The sequence below is a fragment of the Oncorhynchus kisutch genome, linkage group LG19, assembly GCF_002021735.2.
Source record: "Oncorhynchus kisutch isolate 150728-3 linkage group LG19, Okis_V2, whole genome shotgun sequence".
Taxonomy (NCBI): Eukaryota; Metazoa; Chordata; class Actinopteri; order Salmoniformes; family Salmonidae; genus Oncorhynchus; species Oncorhynchus kisutch.
Genome location: NC_034192.2, coordinates 27,998,048 through 28,016,774, shown reverse-complemented (window position 1 = coordinate 28,016,774; position 18,727 = coordinate 27,998,048). Strand labels below are relative to the sequence as shown.

Below are 18,727 nucleotides of genomic sequence, written 5' to 3'. Positions count from 1 at the left end.
CTTCAGCTGTCTTGCACAACTACCAGTGTGTTCCAAAGATAAAAGAAATGGAGAAAGGAGAATTGCATCATTTCCTTCAACCAGTCAGACCAATTACAACTGAAGAATGTAGGGAGAGAAGAAGGGAGTAAAAACACAAACAGGGAGCAATAATAATGAACAGGACTGGGATTCAGCAGAAAGACAACAGGGTCTCAGCCAGGAAACGACAGTCATGGACCCTGGAATGGCCAGGGCACCTTCATCACTCTACTGGTTTGAGTCACCCCTCTTCCAACTATCTACACATCACACAGATAGTGAGCCTGTTAGCCATTCAAATTAAATATAGCCTTGCCTCTGACATAGCTTGCCTCTTTTGGTCATATTTCTTTGAAAAGCCCGAAAATATCTAGCGTCTACACTCTGCTGTGTCTACGTCTGAAAAGTATCAACAATAGGAAATTATGTTTATACATCATGAACAAAGTGAGGAGACATTTCACAACAGGGGTCAATTATAAAACAATCATTTGTTCGGGTGGAAATTAAGATATGAATAATGGAGCTGAGCGCTAGCATAGATAACACTAATAGCCTAGGGTTGAGGAGGCAGATTCAGAAAGGGTCTTGCAAGATGTACGTGTCCCAAATGGTGCCCTATTCCCTTCATAGTGGAGTACTTACAGGGAATCGAGTGCCATTTGGGATGCATACATGGTATACATGTGTGTGGATAGTCGTTTTCCACAGACACAGGCAGCTTTGGACACAACAGGAAAGAGTCAGGATGTGAGGCTTGGTAATTAGGAAGGTGGGTGTGGGTACCAGATCCTGCTCAGGGACATACTTCACCTTGTTTTCTGTATGCCAGGCCTACCCCCCTAAAGTACTTAATATGCCATCTGGGCACAATTAAAGGAGTGTGTATGAGGTGTTCTGTTGAACATGTTGCTGTACCAGACTTAATACATCTTCAATTACGCATCAGTACTTTTTTTACATCAGGTTGTTACTATTTCAGTGTACAACATTCTTAAACCTTTTGCTAAATTGAAAGATGATTAACAAATCCTAGCTCTTTTTGGGAATGGTATATGGAGGTGATTTGGCCAAAGCTCTGTCACACAGACATACTGCAGGTCCAACATCCCCTCCACAGGAACCAGAGCAGATTATTACACGATCTCCACAAATCTTCTCCGCTTCCTGCTTAGACAAGGGAATAGGGGACAACTGGCCTAGAACATTACACACCTATTCTGTGTCAGAACATATAAATAGTGTGACAAAGACTTACTCCAGACCAGCCACACAACCTTTCTTACAGTACTTGCCTTGGAGTCCACTTAAAAACTAGATGTACTTTTACTGCAGCAAGGAAATGGATTATCCAGATGTAGGGCAGCATTTACACTTTCTAATTGAAAAGCTTGCAATCTAACTCCACTTGGATGACACCTGCTCATCTCTGCAAAACCAGGTGTTTTAGGCCTCTTAATGAAAAACACCGTAACCCCTATTTAGTGCACTACTTTTGAACAGGGCACTATATAGGGATCAGGGTGCTATTTGGGAGGCACACTCAGAATATATAGTCTCTTTTTAGATCTCACAACTGGTCAGTCGAAATAAAATAAAAGAGGCTTCAGTCCATTCTCTGTGCACCCCACACACTAAAAAAAATACATGTTCACACCTGCATAAGACATCACTGCCAGACAAAGCATGACACACACACACACACACACACACACACACACTGACAGTGGTGCTCCACTTGATTCAGTTCTCCCTTTTTATTATGTGAAATAGTTTTTTTAATATAAACATATAAAACAAATCTTGGAAGATCCATTAAATACAGCACATCTGTACATGGGTTTTTGTACACAGGTTTTCTGCAGAGCTTAGCGTGTTTCTAGATTAACTTCACAAGCATTAGTAGCCTGGCTTTGGAAGAGGGTGGAGGGAGTCACCCAGACAAGAGAAAAAAGTAGAGCAGCAAGAAGGGGCTTATCACACTTTAAAAAGGCTTCTTTTTTTTTTATCCGACTCTTAAAGTGCCCTTCAAAATGTATTTCCTCGACTAACAGGAACACTGGGTTCTTTCACAGTTAACAGATTCAGCATTGCGTGCGTAGTTAAGACAAAATGCGTGTTTGTTTGCATACACCATCTGACTTCCTGCCGAAGAGCCTGTGTGAAACTCAAACATCCAAAGGGTAGGAGAGACTAGGGAACATCGAAGTGTCTTTTTCACTAATCCAGAGACCTAGAAAAGAAGCTTCAGAACATATGGTACATTCCTGTACTGTTCTTTCTCCTACTTCCTTCTGTGTTCCAGTGCGATGCACATACATGAACAAAACTTGGTTGTGCTTCCTAAAGAGAAGTATTATTATACCACATAAGACACACTGTGGTGCTCATGTGTTGAAGGTCATCTTGCTTGGATACGGTCTGCATGCTTGCAGTCATCTAGAGATGAATGAGACATGCTTTTACGACCCTCACTAGCCATGAGCCTTGTTCAAAAACAACCAGCCAGTGCCATTCTTGAAGTCTCTAGAAATGTGGGTTCAATTAGAGGCGAGGAGAATTCTTAAATTATTTGTATGCATGAAAGATGCTTAACAATGAATGCCATTTCTTTTTTCCCCCTTTTCTTTAGGAACAGCTTACAGGAGAATTGACGGGGGGAATTAATTGGTAACAAATTTCTTTTGATATCGTCGCAGTTCTCTCTCGCTCTTGTTTTACCAAGTCGTGAAGTAAACAGAACTCCGCAAGACAGACCAGTCATAATGCACACCTAATGAACCTACACCCCCCCCCCCCTCCCCCCCAACAACAACAGACCTCAGGAACAGAGGTGAAGGTCTAAAACATAGAAAATACAAATTAAAACAAAGCATAAATAAATTAGCCAAAAAATTATTGGGAAAAACAAGTTGTTTTTTTAAAGTTTTTTTTTAACAAACAAATCTAAGGGCACTTCTAGCATCTAGCTTGAGGGTGCTTCTCTAAAGCTTGTGTCTTTGTCAGCACCAGAGGTAGGTGAAAACACCAAACTCCCGAAAACTGATATTCCTCCATTCCAGTGGAAATCTTGCCAAAACACAAAAAGGGAATTCAAACCCTCAAGAAAAATAACATCTTGGTGAAAACAGAATACCAAGCACTGCCCTTTAAATTCTCCAAGCTCAGGTACGTGGTTCTCTCTCGGTGCAGATCTCAGATTTATACAATAACATAGGCATACACACTTCCCTGGGTGCTTTAACATATACGCCGGTCCCCACACATAGTTTCAACATCACCTATACGGCGAGGTAGTGCATGGAAAGATCAACATAGCGTATCTATGAGTACGAATGGCAGGCAAGAGCAGAGCTTTAACTCCTCTAAGGTCAAGGAGCTGTCATTCCCCCACTGAGAAAAACCCTAAACAATGGCTGTGAGAAGACAACCAACCCACTGAGCAGCCTCTCGCTCTCCCTTCATGTAAGGTCAGAAAATACAAAACAAGGCAACTCGAGACAGAAACTCCAGTGCCCCCTCCCTGGAGCTCCATTGAAAAATCTGTCAAGCACTGGTTCTCAACATTGGGTGGGTGGTCACAGTAGGAGCCTGGCAGGTAGACACCAGGGGTGCTGGGTCTCCACTCAAGACCTCCTCCCCTCCCTCTCAGGTCTCTCCCCCAGTCCAGGACAAAACAGGAGGCACTAGATGTAGTCATCGTCCACAGGTTCGCCCCGTACGTCACAGTAGTGGATGAAGACCACCACCACACGCTGGAATACCCCGCGCCGCGTCTGGCGCCGCTCCGAGATCTCCTCACCGATGGTCTCCATGCAGATGTCTGCCGAGAGCTGGCCCTTCCTCCGCGGGGCGTAGATGGTGGCTGCAGGAGAGACACGGGAGAGGATGGTTGGTACCATAGCAAATGAGTAGAACGGGCTAGAAACGTTTCACCATGGCAATTTGACTGGTAAACTCATGGGTACTCAAAATAGCTGCCAGTCCACCCATTATGGCATCATTGAATGTGGCTAGCACCTTATGATTGACAAGCAGACTCAAGAGTGCTACCGAGAAGGTACCTATCAGGGAAGTAGGCCCTAAAAGGTGCATTCCATTCTATTCATTTGAATGCCTCAAGAAACAGATCACAGTTCTCATATAACACAACTGACAATGATCCTAGAAATAAGGGAGCAGGTTTCTAGTCACTGTCGCCAGGTTGAGCACATGTGTATTGCAGGTAGGTAAAGATGGTGACAACTGGACAGGGGAGATGGTCAACTCACTGCTCTCATCATCCTCAAAGTCATAGCGTGCGTAGCTGTTGGGATCAGCTGTCCGTAGGGTACGGAGCCAGGGGAAGTCTGTGATCATGGAGTAGGGCGCTTCATCTACCAGTCCTACACACACACACACACACACACACACACGAGACAAGCTACATCAGACAGGGCAGAGTAGCTACCACCCCAAAATTGCAAGGGTAAAGTGAAGAAACACAATGTAGGTCTTGAATCATGAAAGCCAGAGGGGGCCAATGAATGAAGCATGTGTACACTACGCGATTTTGGCTCCGATTTAGCGGTCCCAGACAAGTTTGACATTGGAGACAAAAATCCCCATGTTGTTGTCTACTCGGGGCCGACGCACGTTTAATGCGAGTGGGCAGGAGACGCAATTTGAGGGCTACCGATCCAGTCTTCGAGCAGCCTCAGACGTCCCGGTATTTTCAAACATGTTTGATTTTATCGGCACAAAATCTGCAAAGCTCTGGTAGTGGTAGATATGCAATGACAAGATTGGAAAACGGCGATCAGCAATAGCCAATAAAAGCTCTCCAGAGGAGCAGCCAGTGAGATGACGTATCACGTCACCCAGAATGTGTACTCTCGAGCAGCAGCGATGACTACTGCTAGCATGCGTTTACTTGCAAGCGTGAACGTCTGACTGAAAACTTTTGAGGCTGCTTTGAGCCATCAGCTCATTCTAGCTATCTTATCACATCCTTGTTTTAGCGAGACAGGGTGGTATCGAGAATCCTCACGACCAAGTGAAGAATCATTTAGTGTGACTCCACAGCTGGCCTTAATTGGACTGTAGAGATCCCAGTAGACCAGCACTATTCACATGGTTTATTAATAGAGATGATGTAGAATAGAGTGACTAGAGAAGGATGTAGCTTTGCTGTGAAGAGACCGAGACCCAGTCTCAAAGGGTTTTAGACAGCACTTCATCTCACCCTCCAAGGTGTAAATGTCTCGGCCCCAGGGGTAGCTGGGATACTTCTTGATATCCTCCTCCGTCCGCGTAGCTTCGGGGAAGAACTCGTACTTGATGAGTTCCCTGTTGATTAAATGAAAGTGGTTATTCATGTTGGGTTTATAGATGAAGGAAGAAAATGGGCATTGGTCCTTGATCACCAGCCCAACAGTCTAGTACAGGATGGCCGAATAAGGCCAGGAGAGAATCAACAGCGCCACCTGCTGGCCGTAGTGAGAATGACACCGGGCCATCTTATTGGAAGAAACAGACTGGCAGCAACCCACTAAATATTATACTATAATATTATTGGGGCGGCAGGGTAGCCTAGTGGTTAGAGCGTTGGACTAGTAACCGGAAGGTTGCAAGTTCAAACCCCCGAGCTGACAAGGTACAAATCTGTCGTTCTGCCCCTGAACAGGCAGTTAACCTAGGAACAGTGGGTTGTCATTGAAAATAAGAATTTGTTCTTAACTGACTTGCCTAGTTAAATAAAAAGGTAAAATAATAATAATACTGGATTACATAGAAAAACTATTGAAAATTGAAACATTAACCAAATCCATAAACAGAGGGAAAAGAGGGATATTAAAAAAAGGTATCATCAAGCAATATCTATGACTCACTGGCTGATGTTGGCGATGGTGTCCATCCAGCTGCGTACTCTGACCTTGTTCCTGACATTAGGAGGGTTGCTGAACTCGTGGATGATGGCGATGTGGTAGGGGTACGGCCCACGGAACAGCTTCCTCTCCAGGGCCAGAGAGTCAATCTAGGACAAGGTCAGAGTAGGACAAGGTCAGAGTAGGACAAGGTTTACAAACCATATCGGCATGTAGCCTAGTGGTTAGAGCGTTGAACTAGTAACCGCAAGGTTGTAAGATCGAATCCCCGAGCTGACAAGCTAAAAATCTGTCCTTCTGCCGCTGAACAAGGCAGTTAACCCGCTGTTCCTAGGCCGTCATTGAAAATGAGAATTTGTTCTTAACTGACTTGAACAATTTAAACTGGGGATACTTCTGCTAGGATTTAGTCAGAAATCATGCTCACATTTCCTGTGGAAGCCATATCTGAACTAGGTTAAATGTTTTTAATTCAGTGTAAAGTTCATTTGGAAATGAACAGGTTCCAGAGAGAAAGTCTGTGGTTCTGACTGACCTGCTGCATGGGGCGCATGTAGATGATGCGGTTTCTCTCCGGGGGCATGCGGAGGATCTGATCCAGGACCTGTTCCATGTCCAGCTTCTTACACTGGGCGTAGTCAAAGCGGTTCACTATGGGGGCACTCTCCACCTTCAGGTGCTTCAGCACCCTGCAGCGCGTGGCTGGAGGGACACAGAGAGGGGACAGCAGAGGGCCATTTAAAATGGCCAAATGGGGCGATTTGGGATTTAGCCTTCGTATGACAGAACGGCCCACTAATTATGTTCATTATCAAGCCTTGATCATATATCGAGGGAGAATATAGAAGGGAAACCTACCATGAACAAACATCATCTTAGGGCAGTCCTTCAGCACCAGGTCAGTGATGCCACAGTTTGTAAGGGTGATTCCCACTAGGTTTTTGGACTTCAGCGTCAGCACCTGAACGGCAATAGGGAGGGATAAGCAAAGGAAGGATGCTGCATTTAATATAGATTCCTAAATTTTACCATGTATGGCTTCGTTCCAAAATGGCAACCTGGCCTATTTCCTATGTACTGGTAATAAGGTGTCCAATCAATTTCTGTGCCGCTTTGCTCAGGAACAGTGGGTCTCTTCCTAGTATGTGTAGGTGGTCCTACCTGTACATGGTCGTCCTCAGTGACCGGGTCGCTGGTGCTGGTGGACTTGTCTGCTGTGCGTTTCCTCTTTACAGTGACCCGAGGCTTGGAATTGGACAACTCTGCATGACAAAACAATAGGAATTATGAGAAACTCATTTTTCACAGGCTTTCCTACACTATCAAAGCCATGACAATATGGCCTACATTTCAAATGATCAGCCTCACAATGCGTTTCATGCTATTACAGAGGGACTGCTTATCCCCTGTCTAACCTGACTCAGACACCAGAGGTACAGATGACAGTCTGCTGCGGGCACGGGTGACAGGTCGCCTGGGGAAGCCATCTCTTAACCCTCTGGGCTGGGGCTCTACGCTGGCCTCCCTGGAGCTCTGACCCAACATCCTCTCACCACGGTGCCCCTCAGGCACACCCCTCTCCAGGCTCTCTTCAGCAGGGTCCCTGGCCTCCAGCCCCTCTGCGCCTGCTCCCTCCCCCAGATCCTGCCTCCTCTCTGGGGTCCTGTCCCCTCCAGAGGCTGGGTGGTTGGGCCCACTTTGAGTCCTTCCCTCTGGGATGGGGCGAGCCCTACTGCAGGTGCAGCGAGTCCTGACTGTACCCTCGTCCCCTGCCCGGGCTCTGGACTGTTCCTCCTGGTTAGCAGAGTCTTCTCTCCAGTGGACAGAGCAGACACAGCCCCCCGTGGTACAGCCTGCCCCCCCAGCAGCCCCTGTCCCTGCAGCATGCTCCTTGGAGTTCTTGTCTTTGTCAGGGACCTCAGTTGCAGCCTTCATGTCAGCTTTGATCTGCTCACTGGTGACCTGGCAACCCTTCTCACAGCTGGGCTCCTGCAGGGGTGGCCCTCGTCGACGCAGGGGCGTCTTCCCTTTATCTGCAACACACAAACACAGCACAGAACTCACAATAATAAAATGTAAATAGAAGCCTTAGAAGCCATTTTGAGTTTTATGGCAAGGATAGAAAGTTCATTTTCATTGTCAGCAACCAGGTTCTTATGATCTCTTACAATCTATCATAATTGAAAGAGCTTATTTTTCATGTGAGGAGTAGGGATGAGCATTTGAAATGATTTCACCATTCAAATAATATCCTGAAATACTTTCGGATATCCAGATAATCCATATAAAAACAATTGCTTGATGAATCAGAATGGCGCAATTGCAGAGGAAAGAGATAACACAACAGCGGGCGGGCTGCTATTCTCCTGTATTTTTAGCTAACAACAACAGTGAAAGAGAAGTCTGATGCTCGCCATGATAGAACAGAATCTGTTTCAAGACAGTTTTCTGGAAAGTGTTTTGCATTGATCTGTGCCAGGTCTCATGAAACCTCCCTTAGGTGCGCTTGTCATCACTAATTGAAGAGGGGAAAATATCATATTTAACTGAGAACTTTTACATTGTAATTTTTTAGGCCTATATTAACAAACCTAAAATCGAAAACTCACAAGTTAAAACAGTTGTCTCAGATATTTTGAATAACAGTGCCAATCTCTACATTTTAGAGACTCACTAATGTGTGTGGCTGCCTCCTCAGCAGTGGCAGTCTTGCCAGTGGGCTGCGGTAGTTCAGGAGGATAAGTGATCAGTTGTTGCTGCTGCTGCTGGGGCTGGCCTGGAGCCTGGGTTCTGGCAGGGCCCTCCTCATCCTCACTGTCCGAGTCGAAAATCACCACTGGAGGTTTCTTCACCACACACTGAACACCACTGGGACCTAAGCGCGTGGGGGGGGGGGGAACATAGAAGAAAAAAAAGAGCGGGGAGCAAGATGGTTTGTTTATCGCTGACTGAGGAGACGTGAAAGAGAGAAAATAGTGGAGAGAAAAACAAATAAAATGAGAAAAGTCCGTTCTCATGTAAACTCGCTGAAATATGTGCCACTGTAGTGGAGTTAGTTCTGTCCAGACCTGCTTGCTCCTCGTCTGCGTTGTCTGGCCGAGGGTTGGCAGCAGGCTGACTGGGACCAGGGGGTTCCATCTCATCTGCAGGCCAGGCCTGGACCATGGCCTCAGCCTCGATGTTCTCATCCTGCAACATCCCGTTCACCTCAGGAAGCTCTGGAGGAGAGGAAAAGAAGTAAGGTCATGAGTTTGTAGCGGTACATTACGCAGCTAAGATCCCCCATGTCAGCAATAGTAGCCATGCTGGCGATATCATTACAACTTTAACAAAAATGTAGCAATGTTATAACAATGCGAACAGCAGGGTACCCTCGGCCCTGTGTTGAGGTTGAGGCACGACAGCTGCACCCTCCTCGTTGTCATTGTTGTGCGGTGGGATGTTGGGTGCATCGTTGTTGTTCTGGTGGTTGTTGTTGTTGTTGTTATTGTCATTGTCATTGTTAGAGTTCTGGTTGCTGACCAGGGCAGAGGAGACCCCTATCCCAGTGCCAGCACTCAGACCCACACGGGCACAGCCCTGAGGGAGAAACAGAGGGAACACACTAAATGTATTGGGTAAAGTGTTATGGAATGTAATGTCATGTAATATTTAGCATTTTATGTAACTGCCTTAATGTTGCTGGACCCCAGGAAGTGTAGTAATGGGGATACTTAATAAATACAAAAAAAGATCAAAGACCATCATGACCGATTATTTATTGAACAGATGGTCAGGGGGCCAGAACATAATTACAAATCATTTGTAGACTGCAAATTGACCACAAGAAGCCCAAACAGATATTTCCTAAAACATAAGAATTTCAAACCTTGTTTACATTTGTATAAACTATCACATACATCGAGTATACCAAACATTAGGAACACCATCCTAATATTGAGTTGCATCCCCTTTTGCCCTGAAAAAGCCTAAATTCTACAAGGTGTCAAAAGCATTTCACAGGGATGCTGGCCCATGTTGACTCCAATGCTTCCCACAGTTGTGTCAAATTGGCTGGATTTTTTTGGGGTGGTGGACCATTCTTGATACACACGGGAAACTGTTGAGCATGACAAACCTAGCAGCGATGCAGTTCTTGACACACTCAAACTGGTGTGCCTGGCACCTACTACCATACCTCGTTCAAAGGCACTTAAATCTTTTGTCTTGCCCATTCCCCCTATCTGGCCATATCTTGCCCATTCCCCCTGGCTGGCACACAGACAATTGAGAAATGGAGTGTGTATAAAGGCCTCGTTAACCTGTCACCACCCCCTTCATCTACACCAATTGAAGTGGATTTACAAGTCACATTAATAAGGGATCATAGCTTTCACTTGGATAGTCAGTCATGGAAAGAGCAAGTATTCCTAATATTTAGTACACTGTGTATATCGCTTTTATTATGCATGGGAATACTTTGTAACAGATTTCCAAAATTAAATTAACATGGAGCTGATTTGCTGGTGTTCTTAATGTCTTTCATGACCAACAATACAATTAAAATAAATAATGTTTAGGGGAACCCTGACCTATGAGGTGTTAACATTTTTGTCCAGTTTGGACTAAGCATAGAACTTCATATTCAGTCACAATCCCTGTGTTGTTAGATCACATCCAAGGTGGTTAATATTCTATATCTGGTCCTCTAGTCTATAGCTCTTTTGGTAGCGCATGGCTTGCAAAACCAGGATAGTGGGGTTTGATTTCAAACACCCCTTTGAAAAAAAAGTTGCACCCTTGTGTAGTAGATTTCGAAATGTTGTTTTGCATCAGCAGTTATCTTGTTAGGTCAGTCACTTAGCCCATGTCAGCTAACATTTTTTTGATTATTAAATTAGTTTAGCGGCCAGCTATCTAAACGTGTTATCATGGTCGAATTACTGACCGGGGGTCCACATTGATTTTGTTAGTCAGTCTCACATAGATATATTAAAAACTACAAACATTTATCTACACCCTATGGCAAAATGTATAGAATTCCAGTAAATTAGCTGTAAAACGGCTTATTTTCCTCTCCAACCCATGGCAAAATTGCACAAAACTCAAAAATGTCAACATTTTCTCTCCGCTGTCATGAGGGGGGCCCAGTGCAGTGGACTTACCTTGGGTGGCTCTCTGAACATCTGGTCCAGGGAGATGAACTCCAGGCTGGGAAGCAGTTCAATGAACTGGCTGAACGACTCCAGCTTGATGGCATGGCAACGCACCAGAGTCAGGTCCACCAAGCGACTCCACCGCGAGTGGTCTGATGACAACACAGACACAGTTCTCAGTGTCCTCTAAGCTTTCAATGTTCATGAGCCTGCCCTAGTCATTTAAGTAAAAACCCATAAAATGAACTGTTTCATCAAAGCTAAGAATGCATACTGCTTCAGGCAAGGTATTAAAAAGGTTAAAAAATAAATGAAAGACCCTAAAAACCACAAACAGATGATTTGGTCCATTACCTGTAATCCACTTGTGTGGGTTGTGGAGGTGGGGGCAGTTGTATATGACCAGATACTTGATGGAGGAGAACACCTCGTTGACAGCCTTCATCCCGATGTCTGTGATGATACCTGGGTTTTCAATGACGTCAGCCAGGCCATACTTCACTAGCTCAGAGTGACTCATTTTACCTAACCAAGAAAATACATTACAATCAATACATTTTATGTAATAGCATAACCATAAAGTACAGTTAAAAGGCTAGACTTTTTATTTTTATGGAGCATCGTCCTACTTAGCTACATATTTTTTTATTTAAATAGTTTCAGAAAGTAGATTATGGGGTAGAGTAGTAAAGGGGAGGGAAGTAGGAAAGTGTAAGGAGTGGTATTCATATCCTTTGCCCATAGACAATGTGTTTTATAGGCAGGTTTCCGCAAGATAGGCAATCTCAAAGTCAAAATGGACTATATCTGAAAAGTTCAAGATAATTTTTTTTGTTGCTTTTTGGTCTTAATTTAAGGTTAGGCATTAGGGTTAGCAATGTGGTTATGGTTAGTTTTTTTTTATTTATCTGATTTTAAGACTTTGCTGACATACCAGCTAGTGACCACTCCGCAGAGCGTTTTGCACTTCCTAACATTTAATCGAACAGTAACTGAATACCGATGCCTGCTTTATATAGCAAGCCATGGCCACATGACTCACTGTATGTAGGAGCGAACCATTTGTGAACGGGGTGGTGTACCTAATACACTGGCCACAGTGTATATAACTAAAATATTCTAAGTTTTAGATAACAACTTAGGCCTTAACTGACTCACACTGCAATAGGAACTCATCGACGTATCCAAGGTGCAAAGTCTCAAACTGGGGAAATTCCAGCTCAGCCATCTTCAGTGCAGAGAACACCCCGTCTTTGGTTAGGGAAGGTTGGATTCGAACTTCATGTAATCTAGATACACAAATAAAACAAATAAAGCCCTAGCTAAATCTCACTATTCATCACGTTTATCCATTTGCTTTAATCAATTAGTGAGTTCTTCGCTTACCTGCGTGCAGCAGTGATGATGAGGTAGCCCAGGTCAACTTCAAGTGCATTCTTACAGGCACCAAATACAATAGTGTGCAAATTGCGAAATCCACCTGGGGCACAAAGGGTAGGTATAGCCATTTCATCTAGCATGTTCATGGAATGCATTTTGATGTGCAACATGTCAAAAAAGGATCCAGAATAATCCAATATATTTTTGGCTCTAGAGATTCATTTGCCTGCATGTTTATTTATATTTTTGCATATTGACCTAAACTATGCTTGGGAAATCAAAACACAGTGCCTATTTTGAGGGGTGACCTAGCTAGTTAGCTACTGCTTGTACGTTAGCGATGATGGCGGTTGCCTGAAGCATGATTCTATCATGACCAGATTAGCTAAATAATGCTGTTTTATTGACAGTAACGTTACTTGCTCATGTCTAATAGGTCCTTGGGACGTCCAACTGATGTCGCCCCATTTTACGTTCAACTTTTAGTCTTTAAAATTGTCAGAAAAACGCCACTTTCATGTACCACACGAGAAAGTGGGAACTCAAAACACATTAGCTAGATTGCTAACTCTAAATATGATTGTTGCTAGATAGCCATGGAATTGATCTAACAGTAAATGTATAATGTCCTACAAAAACGTTCCATTGGTTGGCTTACATAGGCTACTTGATGTAATCATCGCAAATGGTGCATCATTTCAATTACATAGTTTGTAAAGTGGTGTTATTTCCTCTATTGACAGTTGAGAAATAATTGTTATGCTCGCAAAGCTGAGACTCCTATTTTTTTTAAACAACAGTAGCGGTAGTTGTTTTAATTGTTTACTGCAATTAGCCTACATTTTCGAAATGTTGCTCAACTGTCAGTATGCTTGCGCTTATCAAAATGCATCTTTCCCTTCACTCTGTGTGCAAAAGGGAGGCGCAGGAGTGCGAGCCAGCAGCGAAACAGCAACAGGGCAAATACTTTCATTGCAGGAAGCAGGTTAATGCACATTACTGTTGACGAAATAATGGTTTTAGAACACAAACATCTGCAGGGACGTTGTATAGCCTAATCACTGACATAAGCAAAATTGCGTCGGTAAGAGGAGGGCAATGTCGGTGTCTGTAATTTTCAACAACAATTAGGCAGTGGCACAATATAATGCAAAAACTGTAGTCATGGTCACATTTTTTAAGACCTTTGAGAACTGAATTTAAGACATTTTAAGACTCAGGGCCTTTTTCACCCCTTTTTTAAAAACCTTTATTTAACTAGGCAAGTCAGTTTTAAGAACAAATTCTTATTTTCAATGACGGCCTAGGAACAGTGGGTTAACTGCCTGTTCAGGGGCAGAAAGACAGATTTGTAACTTGTCAGCGCAGGGATTTGAACTTGCAACCTTTCAGGTACTTGGCCAATGCTCTAACCACTAGACTACCCTGCCGCCCCTTTAAATCAGATACATTAATGTAAGACGTTAAGGAACCGTGGACACCCTGATACTTATTGGACTGGTTTCCCAGACACAGATTTAGCCTAGTGCTGGACTAAAAATACCTGCTATTAAGGTTCCCTATTGACCATGTTTTTAGTCCTTAGTCCTAGTCTTAATCTGGGTCAGGGAAACTGGCCCATTATTGAGCATGACACACACACTTCCAGATGTACTGAATTAAATATAGTTACGATGGTCCTTCCTTACCTGACCTCCAGCTGTCCTCCACCACATGCTGGATGAGCCCCCCAAGGAAGGGCACTCTGACCAACTCCAGCTGCTCCAGATTGCGGGCCGAGGCAAGGCCCGTCACCAGGGGCACGTACTTCAGAGAGTTGGTGGGGCCAGCGCAGTTCCTCATCACAAAGGTCCGCAGGCTGACACACAGGAAGTCTTTGAAGGGCTGGGGCTTGGTGAGGCGAACCCACTTCAGGTACAGGTGTCTTAGCATGGAGACGCACGGAATCTCTGGCACATTCACCCCTGGGATGTAAGAGAGGAGTACATTGAGTTAGTACACTGTGGTGAGTGTCATTAGTCTGGTAATTATTAATTATGCCATTGAGCACAACAGAGTTGGCGAAAGCCCACACAGATCTGCTACCAGTCTAGGGTGCCATGACCTAAACAGATTGGGAGATATATGCCTAGTCCTTGATACACTCACCGACAAGATGCAGGGTTTGTATTTTGGCTGCGATTGGGATGGTGAGCTTGTTTTCAGGGGGAATGGGGAACGCCCCGTTGCGGTTGCGGAACTTCCCCAGGATGTGGACCTGAGGCATGTAGTTCCAGATTGCCTCCACCAACTCCAGATGAGACGTCTCCACTCCCTGCAGATAGACAAAGACATCTTAGTGTAGACAAACCTAGCAAAACATATTTAGGAGTAATACAGTATCATAGCAATGGTATAACTCAAAATGGATCACATCAATATAAAGATATTTAGGTCAACCTAAAAAGGCTTTCAAGATCACCTCACCTATTTTCTGAATTGAAAAACATGACAGTCACAATTGTTCCTGGCCCGGTCTGTTAGACCCAGACTCACCAGCAGGTTGGGGCAGGCCTGAAGTGCCTCCAGTACTCCTGGGATACTGAAGGCCTCGTATCCCCGGACTCTGCGGCGCTCCAGGTAGCGGGGATGAAGCCCATACAGCTGCTCCAGGTCTGGCATCTTCTTCAGCAGCATGAGGAAACTGCAGTCTGTGAATCCTGCTCCATGGCACCAGGCCAAAACAGTTTCAGAGGGTTAACTAAAGAGTGCATTGAAACTTTTTTTGTAAGCCCACAATCATTCAATATCAGAGTATGTATATATTACCTACAATCTTAGCTGCTTTAGACTTTAAGGTTCATTTATGTTTGACAGTGCTTCAAAATCAATTATCAACTATTCTGTACCCTAAAGGATGATATGCATCATCAATATCCTCCTGCTACTTTCCAAACATGCCATGTACCTCTCTGCCTACCTGAGGGCATGTACTCCCACCAACGGCTAGCACACAGGTCCACCACCTTCACCACCCGCAGGTACAGTGTCACCGCTTCCCGAAGCTTCCGAGAAAGGCACTCCATACACATGATGTCCTGCATGGGCAGATACCTGCATGGAGGGGGGATAAAGGAGGGAAATATTTACAGCTACCCTATCCTGGTCATTGTGGGAGAGTATCACCTTTGAGGGTCAAAAAAAGAAAAAGTTACATTGTAAAATAATCAGATTTTGTAAAAGCACATTGAGATTTTCAGTCCAAGCAAGGACCAATGATGACATCACATTGTCATGTCAGAGGGTGAACAGTATCAAATAACGCTTATGTCCCAAATCGCACCGTATTCCCTATATAGTGCTCTACTTTTGATCATAGGGGTCCTGGTCAAAGTGTGTGCACTATATAGGGAATGGGGTGCCTTTTGGGGGATACCCCCCATTGAATTCTGTTCTTTGACACTCACTGACCGGAATATGTGGCAGAGGACCTCATGGGAGAGTTCATTGATGTAGTCCTTGGGCTCCTCCAGTCTGTAAGGATTGGCAGCTCCCCCACTGGCGAGCTGTGTCTTGGTGGACTTCCGCCTCGGGCCCATCATGTCCAGGGCAGTGAGATATTCACCCAGAGAAGGTAACAAACTCACTCCCTCTCACGCGGGCCCTGTTATTCAGGCATGCACACAAGGACACGCAAACACTGATGATACTTCTGCAAGAGAACATTTTTTTCCCTCAGTCTGGGATAAAGATGCCGTATTTTGTGGACCAAAAGTGAAAGATACTCAAGTCACCAAGCACTACTTGAACAAAAAGATAGTAATAAGTAAATATGACAACGTTTGCAGACTCAACAATTTACGATGGAGATGATCAGCGACTAGTGTGGGCTGACTGGAGCACCGACATCACAAAAAAATATATTTGACATCGGAACTACAGTCCACCCACACTAGTCACTGCCATCTTAAATCATGGAGTTAAGTTTAGGTGGCTATAGCAGCCTGGTTTCATAGACTAGACGTAACATAGTAAATCTGAGACACTCAAATGATTATGATGTGCTACATTTGGTATGGTTGGTTGGGGTGGATGGCTGGGCATATAATGTGAAGACTAGCAAGCCAAAGCTTGTGAGTTTAAATCTCATCACGGACAACGATAGCAAATTTTCAACTACTTTCCACTTTTTAGTTATTTTGCATGTTAGTTAACCCTTCCCCTAACCCTTTTACCTAACCCTAAACCCTAGCCTAGCTAACGAAATGGGTGATGGACATCCATAAAATTAATACACACCATATGAAACTTAACATATCATACTAAATGAAGTGTCTTGGATTTACGTGCCGAATAATACGAAATGCTCCGAGACCAGGTTAGCTATAGAGACCAATGACTGACAAGCTATCTGTCAGGAATTGGCTCATACTAACTTTTTCATGTCAAATGCTAGCTACATATAGCTCACATACAATAAGCTTTTCACTTAGCCACATGCCATCTATTGAAGAGTTATTGTAATTTCATAATGAGATCGTCACTACAGCAATACAACTAGCCAATCAGTGAACCAGAATCTGGCCTTACAGGAGATGTTGCATATGGCGATTCTCCTTTATTAAGCCCAGGAAGGTTGTTATTTAATCTGGCTAGTTGAATGGCTGCTTCCTGGGCTTAAAGGAGAGTCGACATATTCAACGTCTCATGTGAAGCCAGGTTCTGGTTCAGACAATCAGTAGCTTAACTATTGAGTTCATTCAACAGAGTACCACAGTATGAGTCACAATACCCATAAAAGCTAGAGGTCAAACAGGGAGATAGCTTCAATCATTTTTTCCACCATTCACTTCCCCCCCATAGGGGATTTTAGAAAAACGTTAAAATAAGTGCTGTTTCTCATGTACATCGCATGACGTTTTGATAACCCTGTAAATATCTCTAGGACAAAGTGACTTATCAATATATTCGCCTACAATTATCCCAAAATTAATTAGCTGCTAATGTGGCTATCACAAAGAACTACAAATGATATCAGGCTCTGGGCGAGACTGCAGAGGCAAAGGTGTTAAGAATCTCTGGATTAACTATCCAATGTTAGCCAAATGTAATAAACGGGCTACATTTATTTAAAATTGACAATTCTGTGAACTGTCTTGTGTAAGTTTTAAATTGACACAATACCTGGTAGCAAAGGTGTCCACTAGAGATGACATGCAGGAGCTTGCAGGGATTTGTAGTTTTGCATTTGTCTACTTTGATGCTTATTAGCATTTTAGAATCAGTAAATAAAGCAGGATATACTGACAAGTCACCTTGTCCTAGAGAGATTTACATGGTTATCAAAAAGTCATGCCAGGGTAAGCCTACACGAAACACTGCCCTTAATTTTAAGTGTTTCTAAAAAAAACTATGGGAAAAATGAATGATGGAGAAACGGTTGGAACCATTTCCCTGTTCGACTACTAGGTTTTATGGGTATTATGACACCTCCACTGTGGTGCTCTATAGGCTGCTTAACACACCAATTAACACAATAGCCAGGTAGCTAATGCTAACTTAACTAGCTAGCAAGCTACTGTGTTCATTACAGTATTTCTGCATAAACTGAAAGCCATAAAAAGCCACCAAGGCTTCCTATTACATGACAGCATTTTAGAAGACTAAATACATCTCCAGCAAACGAACGAAACCCACTAAAAAGTGAGACAATGGACATAAATAACGCAAAGTAACAATTAACAAGCACGGGCCACCCCAAAACACAAACAGTTAGCAATGACTAGCTATTACCAGCTAGCTTTGTAGCATGTTTTGCTAAGCAACATTCACCTTTCAGGCTAGTGAGAATTCACGAAGAGAGGGCTGAGGAACATTTGATTCTTTCCAAGTTCTATACAGGTTCTCGTCAGTTGGCTTGCAAGCAAGTTGACTCTTCTTCGAAGCTTTCAATCGCTCAATACAGGTTGACTCAGACAGCTGGCTGGCTAGCTAGCTGGCTGGCTAACAACATCCCCACCCGACACCCGTGGAAGTAACTTAAAGCCTTTTGCGGCAGTGGCAAGCACTGAAAAACAGTTTTAGTTATCCGGTGGTTCTATCTGAACTAATCCTTGTCTGAGGACTTGGACCGGGCCTCTGTCTGTCTCCAGGAGGTCCGATAAACACAGCATATGAAAGATGAACTCGCACCTCGATATCTGCGCTCAGATCAGAGACGTACTTCCGCCATACACGCGTACCTCGATTTCTGCGCTCAGATCAGAGACGTGCTTCCGCCATACAAACGCTCCGCCCTACTGTGAATGTACACTAGATAGCGGTAAATTGCCGCGTGCCGCCCAC

General features: G+C 44.0%; 1 protein-coding gene across 4 annotated transcripts; it reads right to left on the bottom strand.

Annotated features, from left to right (window-relative positions):
* Positions 1–1,759: 1,759 nt before the first annotated feature.
* Positions 1,760–18,673, bottom strand: fbxo38 (F-box protein 38). Of its 4 annotated transcripts, none has more exons than XM_031798456.1 (21): positions 18,215–18,673; positions 15,854–16,094; positions 15,351–15,496; positions 14,939–15,102; positions 14,552–14,717; positions 14,092–14,367; positions 12,410–12,503; positions 12,182–12,312; positions 11,378–11,548; positions 11,033–11,175; positions 9,260–9,467; positions 8,957–9,106; positions 8,563–8,763; positions 7,304–7,921; positions 7,050–7,150; positions 6,747–6,849; positions 6,424–6,590; positions 5,892–6,037; positions 5,246–5,349; positions 4,293–4,406; positions 1,760–3,886 (listed from the first exon to the last, which is right to left on the bottom strand). In XM_031798456.1, exons 2-21 carry the CDS (start codon positions 15,982–15,984, stop codon positions 3,708–3,710), a joined length of 3,513 nt encoding a protein of 1,170 aa, XP_031654316.1. In that variant the 5' UTR covers positions 15,985–16,094; positions 18,215–18,673; the 3' UTR covers positions 1,760–3,707. The 4 variants fall into 4 exon arrangements, with proteins under 4 accessions (XP_031654316.1, XP_020307969.1, XP_020307971.1 ...); XM_020452380.2 differs by having other exon boundaries at positions 15,854–16,046; positions 18,215–18,672; XM_020452382.2 differs by having other exon boundaries at positions 14,939–15,105; positions 15,363–15,496; positions 15,854–16,046; positions 18,215–18,672.
* Between the last annotated feature and the right edge of the window lie 54 nt (positions 18,674–18,727).